This window comes from Solanum stenotomum, chromosome 5, assembly GCF_019186545.1.
Source record: "Solanum stenotomum isolate F172 chromosome 5, ASM1918654v1, whole genome shotgun sequence".
Lineage (NCBI taxonomy): Eukaryota > Viridiplantae > Streptophyta > Magnoliopsida > Solanales > Solanaceae > Solanum > Solanum stenotomum.
In genome coordinates, this window is record NC_064286.1 from 56,298,027 (window position 1) to 56,307,533 (window position 9,507).

A 9,507-nucleotide genomic window follows, 5' to 3' on the forward strand; every position below is an offset into this window, starting at 1 on the left:
ATAATCTTATCCACCCACCCGATATTTATTAAATATCATATTAACGGGTAAGATTGTGCCACGTATTCCTATTTAGTCTTCCGTTAGAATGAAGGGCATATATGCTCTAATTTTTTAACGACATGAACACCAATTTTCCAAAAAATATGACGGAGGATATCTGAATATTATTTATGATAATTTAGAGATATATTTATCCTTTTTCCCTATATTTTATCCCAAATTTGCTATTCTATATATCTTACAATGACCCTAAAGTTAAAAATTCATGTGGACCGGACATGTAAGTTGATGAAGAAGTAATAAGTAGCTAAAGTCAAACGGACGAAGACGACCCACTAATCGAGATGAGAAAGAAAGCAAAGAAGAAGAAAACAAAAGTTTCCATCATTTAAGCCAACACCTACCCTTAACTTGCCAGGGAAAGGTACCTATCTCCACTGAACCACTGCTCAGAAAAACTTGAAAACCCCTCGTGGACCCAACACTTTCTATCAACTCTCTTCATTCCATAACTATAAAATATTTTTTTTAAAAAAACTATACTATACTATATTCACAATATCAACATTGCAATATACATAGAAAAATCTAGTGTCATAGCACTAATAGCCGCAATAATAATTGAAAAGCAATGTTGGGGAAAAAGAGGAAAAGATAGCTCATGGATTACAATTTTTTTTTTTTAATATGATATGATTAATAAGTTTTCAACAACTTCGGTACTTTATGTCGTCAATAAATTTCATTTTTCTTAGCCTCTTTCTCATTGGCAATACTGAAATTGCATATAAATCCAAAATGCAACCAGTCAAGTGTTTATAAACAAGTATAGTAGAGTTGCCCTAGGTGAAGGACGTGTTGTGTTGCATTATGGTCTTTGATTGAGAAAAATTAAACCACAGAATCCCAATGCTTGCTGTCTAAATCCTTTCACCGCTATATGTTTGTATTCTGGTAACTGATTTTATTAACCCGGATCCCTCTCACAGTATATGATGGAGATGAAACATTTAATAGAGTTTGAGAATTTATTTCATATATCATGGCGAAGGCTTTACCTGTGAGTGGTGAGAACTGCACCGGTGTAAACGTTGTTGGTGATAGTAGTGGTGAGAAACTGCAGGCTACTACAAGCAAGGAGCTTTTTCACTGTGAAAACGGAAAAATGGTTAGGAAGAGAGCGGCGTCTGACATGGAGATCCAGACCGGCGCCGGTGAAGAGCATAGATATCTACGCCGGCCTGCTATAATAGGCGGGTCTCACTCTCAGGTTGGTGATTTAAGGGTTTGTGGCAATAGTAATTTTGGTCATGGTATGAACAGTAATACGACGACGATGACGACGACCCAGGTTTCTAACTACTCCACTATGCAAATGTTACCTTCTTCCACGAACTTGTGCGGTGTGACGTCAAGAGGAGGGCCTGGGATTGATACTGGATTTTCTAATTCAACCCCAAACCTAACTTACACAGACGCCATAACATCGCATCATCAGCCACCACAAGGTACTCAAACCCAGAACAACAACAGCAACAATCAATCCCCATCTGTTTGTGTTTTCTCCGGTTTGCCCCTTTTTCCTCCGGATAGAAACCGACAAAACAGCGGTTTACTACTGCAGCAACCTCCTGCTGCTGCAGCAGCTGTTGTATCTTCACCTCTTACAACTGGAAGAATCGATTCCATGGAGGATAGCACGTCGGCAACGGCATGGATTGACAGTATTATAAAGGATTTAATCAACAGCTCCGCTCAAGTATCGGTGCCCCAACTCATCCAGAATGTAAGGGAGATAATCCACCCTTGCAATCCGTATCTCGCATCCCTGCTGGAGTACCGGCTTCGCTCTCTCACTAGTAATAATAATGGTGGTGCTGATCAAAATGACCCCATGGAGTGCTGGAGAAGAAAAGAATCGCTGCCGCCACAGCTCGCTGGTTTACAACAGGCCCAAAATAATGCCAATTTATTACAGCACAATATTTTATCCCTTCCTGATTCCTCAAATAATCAATACTTAAACTGGGAAATAGCTAACGCTCCGGTGGCGCCTTCTCTGAACCAGCACCAGCAGCTTGGCGGCAATAATCCTACTGCAACAGATCTTTCATTTGTTACACTTTCTCCTCAAGTGCAGCAACAGCAACAACAAGAATCTCCTCATTCTCGTTCTCATTCTCAGCAACAGGCAGCAGTAGACTTAGAGCAACAACAGAAGCAGCAGCAATCTTCTAGTTCTCTATCTCCAACGTCTGTAGCTGACAATAGTGCCAAAACAAAAACTTCAACACCAGCTCCACCAGTCCCGATCAACACATACCGAGAAAAAAAGGAAGAAGAGCGACAACAGAAGAGGGATGAAGAAGGATTACACCTTCTGACCTTGCTATTGCAGTGTGCAGAAGCCGTATCCGCTGATAATTTAGAAGAGGCAAATAAAATGCTATTAGAAGTATCCGAACTCTCCACGCCGTTTGGCACATCTGCACAGCGTGTTGCTGCATATTTCTCAGAGGCCATGTCAGCAAGGCTGTTGAATTCATGCTTAGGAATATACGCAGCCCTACCAATGACTAGCGTCCCCATGCTTTACACACAGAAAATGGCATCCGCTTTCCAGGTGTTTAACGGAATCAGCCCCTTCATTAAATTCTCACATTTCACCGCCAATCAAGCTATACAAGAAGCTTTCGAGAGAGAAGACCGGGTACACATAATCGACCTTGATATAATGCAAGGTCTTCAATGGCCCGGTCTTTTCCACATCTTGGCTTCCAGGCCCGGTGGACCTCCTTTTGTTCGGCTCACCGGGCTTGGAACATCCATGGATGCTCTTGAAGCAACCGGCAAACGACTATCCGATTTTGCCGAGAGATTAGGCCTTCCTTTCGAGTTTTTACCAGTTGCTGATAAAGTTGGAAACTTAGACCCTGAGAAATTGAATGTGAGCAAGAGAGAAGCTGTAGCGGTTCATTGGTTGCAACATTCCCTTTACGATGTTACTGGCAGCGACTCTAATACACTCTCCCTCTTGCAAAGGTACACAATTTCTATGTTTGGATTTTTTTTTTTGAATTCAAATTTTATTCTTTTTTTAGTACTTTATAAATATACTTTTGTAGCTCCAAAAAAAATGGCTTTTAAGATATTTGAAATCACCAAATTCAAAAATACTGTTGCTGCTATTTTCCATGCGTTTTCATTCCATGTCGTCTAGTCAAATACGTATACCTTCAGTTATCACTTTCCATGACTAACTATCTGCACTTGAAATTAAAGAACCAACATGCAGCTTTAACGTAAGGAAAAAAGAATCTCTTCATGATATGAATATTGTGTTGTAGATGATACAATTGCTAATAACAATATTGTAAAAAAAAATATGTGATATATATTTAATTAATTACAAATAAAATGATTCGTACTAGTATAGATATTTATCTTTCCTTTATTACACGGCGCTTCTCTTTGACCAGCGGTGATTCTCTTTTTCAGTAAACCTGAAAAAAGGAGGAGAAAAAGGCCAATCACTTTTTGAAGCAAAAGCTGTCTTCTCTTTGAATTACTGAGTCCTTCCTGCCTAATTAATTTTCCGTGAATTCTCTTCTTTTTAAAAAAGAAGTTCAAATATGTCAAATTTCTGGGGAGCACGCCCCAAAAGGATAGAAAGGCTAGAGAGAAAAACTAGTTTCCAGTTGGTGTGAATTTTGTAATATAAAAGTAAATAATGTTAAAGGGTGAAATAAGAAGAAAAGAAAATTCTCTTGATATACATAATATCATAGTATTAGTTAATGTCTAATATCTTTTCGGTTCATTTTTATTTTCCTTCATGTTTTATTATTAGCATTATTTATTCTCCTAAATAATTTTTTTCAAAACCTAATACTTCCTTCCTCTTTTATTAATTGATCACTTTTCATTTTACATGATAACTAAAAATATTAATTAAAATGGTTAATTTTACTAATTTATCTTTTATCTATATTGATGAACATCAAGATAGAATATGAAAAATACGTTTAATAGTATAGGAATAGAAATAATTGAAATAGATAGAAAGTAACTTGTCTTTCTCAAAAAAAGATAGAAAGTAACTTGTGAACTCTAGGAAAAATAAAATTTTGGAACTTTTAAATTTTTTTAGGCTTCCATATTACCTATAGAGATAAAATGAGAATTTTAATTAATTTATTTGATTTAGTAAGTGAACAAATAATTTGGGACATTATTTTTAGTAAGGTGATCAGTTAATATAAAACGAAGGGTACAATCAGTGTCTTTCAAGGGGAGTCCAAAATTCAAAATGGACAAGTATCATGAATAGAGAAATATGAAGTATTTGTTGTAATTTTACCTCATCACTTGTGCTCTACATCCTACCACTGTATCTGTATCTGTATGTAAGTTTGATTAATTTGCTTTACTTCAGGTTGGCTCCGAAGGTGGTGACGGTTGTGGAGCAGGATCTGAGCCACGCGGGTTCATTCCTGGGGAGGTTTGTAGAGGCAATACATTACTACTCAGCTCTATTTGACTCACTGGGCGCATGCTACGGGGAGGAGAGTGAAGAAAGGCATGTGGTGGAGCAACAACTATTGTCTAAGGAGATACGTAATGTACTAGCAGTAGGAGGTCCATCAAGGAGCGGGGACGCGAAATTCAACAACTGGAGAGAGAAGCTTCAACAGTCTGGATTTCGATGCTTGTCTCTTGCAGGTAATGCTGCTGCACAAGCTACTCTTTTACTCGGAATGTTCCCGTCTCATGGATACACTTTGGTTGAGGATAATGGAACTCTTAAGCTTGGATGGAAAGATCTTTGCTTGTTTACTGCTTCTGCATGGAGGCCTAATTCATTGCATGCTGCACCAGGTTCTCGTCACTTCTCTCGTCCTAATATGGATTAGAAGGTCTTTATGCAGTCAAGTCAGTAAATTTCGAATATTGAATGATTAAAAAAAATGGAATGCACGGTCCGAAAATGCGTCTGATATCTTTCTTCCCTTCATTTGGTAATGTTGTTTACACGATCATCTTTTCTTGTCATGTATGTCTACATCGCAAAGGTGGTTTTGTTAACTCCCTTTTCTTTAACTAGTCATTAATTTTTGTTGCTTCTTTTTCTCTAATTTATTCTTCAATGCATCTGATAATGTTGTCCCATTCTATTTATATGGCTCATTGAAACATCAAAAAAAATTATGAGAATTCTTGAAAAGTTCAACATGTCTGAAGCATATAAAGGCTCTCGGAGTACTTGTTCAATAAATCTTTATGAAAATTGAAACAATCAGGATGAATGTGGTACCATCTTTTTAAAGAAAATTTGCTAAAGGATTGTTACAAAAACTATCCGATTTATCGCACTTTTATAAGGAAGCTTGAAGCTAAATTCGTCATAATAACTGTAAGAACTTCCAAAGGCAATATAATATTTTTAAAAATAAATTGAAATAAAGGATTTTGAGAAGATAAAATTTTATCTTGGATTATAAATTGAGCATTTGATAAATGAAATATTTATATAAATTGAAAAGATTCTAAAACGATGTTTACCTGAATGAACTATGTTGAGCACCTAATGGTTATAAGAATGCTTGATATAACTAAAAGTTCATTCCGGCCTAAAATAAATGATGAAGATCTCCTTAGTAATGACTAATGAGACTCCATATCTTGTGCAATTGGAACATTAATGTACTTGTTAATAATGCCATATCAGATGGAATTTTTGCAGTAATAGATTATTTGGGAGTTGGTTAGAGTTATATATGTATTAATAATGTACTTTAGGAATGAATTACGAGTGAATCGATGTATTATTTTATGTGTATATTACTTATGGATGAATTAATTATTCATTTACTAGTTATTTCATATTCTATCTTATATATACATAAATCTTACATATAATACATATAGATTTCTTCATTATGTATATATGTATTAGTTATACAGGCTCTTGCATTGTCAATCAAATGTTATATTAATTTTATACACAAATAACTTATTTTCTATTGGAAAAATTACGCGGTTAAGCAAACTTATACTACTTAATTACTCATCATAGCTATAGTTTGCTATAATTACCACTCGCGACTAACATTATACATTAATTACGCGGGTTGACTTCGAGTTTGTATAATTAACCACGTTTGTATATGTATAATTCGCCAGAATATACAAATACATAAGTATAATATACATATACAATTCATCTCTCTCCCACTCTCTACCCTCTCTCGCTCGCCTCTCTCCTCCCTCTCCCAATCTCGCTCGCCTTTCTCGTATCTCTCCCATTCTTGCTTGCCATATATAAAAATGCATATGTATAATATACAATTATCTAACCGATATACATATACAATTCACCTCTCTCCACTCTCTGCCCTCTCTCGCTCGCTGTAACACCTCACTAATTGAAAGAACTACAAAGAGCTAGAATTATAAAGAGTCATTTTCAGAAAGAATGAAAATCTGGAAATTTGACAAAATTAAGTTAAGTTTGAGTTTTGGGTCAACTTCAAATGACTATAACTCCCAGCTCAGGATGAGTTAGGTGTGCTACAAGATACCGTAGGAAAAATCTTTGAATTATCTTTCCAACGCCGCCAAGTTTTCTCAATTCCAAGTTAGTATGAATGAGATATGCCCATTCGAAGTTGGGCTGTCTAGATAAGAAAAGTCAAAACCGAATTTTGGAAGGGTATTTTGGTCTTTTCCTTACCCAATTGTTTTATTTCGTTTTTAGCAGTTTAATTGGAGTCTAAACTAAACTTGGTTAGTTTACGCTTTTGAAAACTAAGTTAGGGTTTTGAGAGAAGAGAAAAAAAGAGGAGAAGAAGCAAGGAAATTGCCAAATCTCGAAGCTAAGAAATGTGGTTTTCGTCAAGGGGTGATCCCTACGAGGTATGTGAGATCATATAGCGTTGAGTTAGTTCACTCACGCTCCAATCATGATTCAATTCAGCGAAGTTGTGTTGTTTTGAAAGCAAATATTATGAGTTCTTGATAATAATTCGTTTGAAATCTTATGGGTTATTGTTGTTGAAGTTTCTTGAGATTGATTCATGAATTTAAGTGTGATTTCGAGTAGAATCTTTCGTATATATAGATGATATGGTCGATTCTAAGTGTTTGGGGAAAGAACCAATTGAATTTAGAGGGTTTAGAGTTGAAAAACGAAAAATAAATTTCATCAAAAATCTGGGGAAGGGGTTGGGGTGTCGCACCTCTCAGCGCGCCCCAAAAGCAGTCTCTGAAATTTGACCTCTGGGGCGCAGCGCTAGCCAGAGCGCCCCAAGTCAGCCTCTAAAATTTCAGGGCTGGCGACCCGCGCCTCTCAAAGCGCCAGGAACGCCAGTTCTTCCACCTTTTTCCACTTCTTTCCGTATTAGTTCCCTAGCAATGTACCTATGTTTTCTAGTTGATTTCTACACTCTAAGGTACATCTAAACATCATGAAATCATCCATAAACATGAGATCATAAACCTTGAATCCATAATTCAATTCAAGGAAAGTTAAGAGTCAAGTTAAGAAGTTAAGAGTTGAGTCAAGAGAAGTTCATAGAGTCTTCCAAAAGTTACAAACGTTTTAACTTTGTTTTAAGACTTAAGTTTTGAATTGAGTAAAGAGTAAAAGTAAAGTTCCTTTCTTCAAAGATTAGACGAGGACTAAGTATTCCCAAGAGTTAAAATGTTTTCACATTTGAACAAGAAAGGAAACATCGATTTCTAAGAGTCTTTGAGCTAGTTTTTGAGTAATTATCTCAAATCACATAAAAAGTTTTGTTTTAAAACATATGAGCTGAGTATATTTTGGGAGTAGTATTGAGCACCGATATGGGGACACGAGTTCATAATAACTCAAGTCTCCATAAACAATGTAGCCATCATGGGTAGAAATGATTATACTTTTTAGATGATTCCTTAGTGTTTTTTAGCATAGACTAGTGAATCCGCTTAGTTGAGGCGTTCTATATGACGGCAAAGTATATGACAATTCTGACAGCGTGAGCGAGATGTTGTATCATCACTTAGGTTTATAGTGGTGGTTGTCGGTTAGAGAAACTCCCACAATATTATATTACTTTATATGTAAACTGAGTTGTTATTGCATTTCTTTAACAAATTGATCTGCTATCTAGGGGTGTGCAAAAACCGAAACGACCGATAAATCGAACTGAAAAAATGTTATTGGGTTAACAGTTATTTAATGGTTTTATAAAAAAAAATTATTGGGTTATTAGTTCGATATTGATTTTTTAATATTAGATTATTGGATTAACCGATAACCCATTAATAATATAATAATTTACTATTTTAATTTGTAGTCATACATTAGTATCAAACAAAAAAGATTAATATAATCATTATATTAAACTTTAACTATAAGGGGTCGTTTGGTGTGAAGGATAGTACCAAATAGTCTCGGGATTAAATTATAGTACCGCTTATTTTGTTGTTTGGTTGGCAAGTTCGGGATAACTTATCCCGGGATTAATAATTAGTACCGGGATAAGTTATCCCTCTCCTTGGGTGGTATAGTAATCCCGGGATAACTTATCCCGGGATAAAATAGGTAAATGACAAAAATGTCTCTTTCAACCCTTTTGTTCTATCACTTTTTACATTAATGAGGGACATTTTTGTAAACAAATAAATTATTCTTAAACTTTATTATTTTGAATACAAACCAAACACTCAATAAAAAATAATCTCAACACAACTTATTCCATCATAACTAATCCCAACATAACTTATCCCAACATAACTTATCCCATCATAACTCATTTTCAAACCAAACGACCCCTAAGGATCCTACACAATTAACATTACTTAATTAACTCTGCTCTTTGCATTTATTCTTTAGATTTTAGTATTACTTTAGTCTTTTAGGCAACGACTAGGGTTGTGAATTATGAGTATTTGCTATACTTTTACTACACTAAATTTTTGCACTCAATGAGTAATTAGATTTCTCTCTTTCTTATTTCGCGTTAAATTGTTAGACAAGTCATATATTTGTTTTGAAATCATTTTCTTATTGGTTAAATCGAAAATCAAATTGTTAAAGACTAAAAACGATAAACTGAAAATCGATAACAAATATCTTATTGGTTTGGTTATCGGTTTAGCATATCTAAAAATCGAAAACCGATAAATTGAATCGATAATACTTAAAATCGAACCAAATCGACCGATACACACCTCTATTGCTATCTACTGTTTTAAATGCTTTGTATAAACTGCACCCTTATTGTTGTTTTTACTTTGCATTTGAGTTGAGTATTCATGAGTTGAGTAAAGCCAATGTAATTGTTCCTTTCTTTTCAAGCTTATGTCATGTTTAGTTTTCCCTCGCATACTCGTACATTCAATGTACTAACGTCATTTGGTCTGCATCGTTTTATGATGTAGACACAGGTAACCAGGATCAGGATCAAGTGCCTCGTTGTCCAGTTGAGCACTCAGAGTCAGTTGGTGAGCTTCCTTGCT

At 35.5% G+C, this 9,507-nt stretch overlaps 1 protein-coding gene across 1 annotated transcript; it reads left to right on the top strand.

Moving 5' to 3' along the window:
* The first annotated feature begins 615 nt into the window (after positions 1–615).
* LOC125866375 (protein SCARECROW) lies at positions 616–5,122 on the top strand. The gene is made up of 2 exons (XM_049546746.1): positions 616–3,045; positions 4,439–5,122. The coding sequence occupies exons 1-2, from the start codon at positions 1,046–1,048 to the stop codon at positions 4,914–4,916; spliced, it is 2,478 nt and encodes an 825-aa protein (XP_049402703.1). The 5' UTR covers positions 616–1,045; the 3' UTR covers positions 4,917–5,122.
* The last annotated feature ends 4,385 nt before the right edge of the window (positions 5,123–9,507 follow it).

Coding starts and splice junctions, on each gene's coding strand:
- LOC125866375 (XM_049546746.1), top strand. CDS start 1,046: ATGGCGAAGGCTTTACCTGTGAGTGGTGAGAACTGCACCGGTGTAAAC. Junction 3,046..4,438: donor ACACTCTCCCTCTTGCAAAG/GTACACAATTTC, acceptor GCTTTACTTCAG/GTTGGCTCCGAAGGTGGTGA.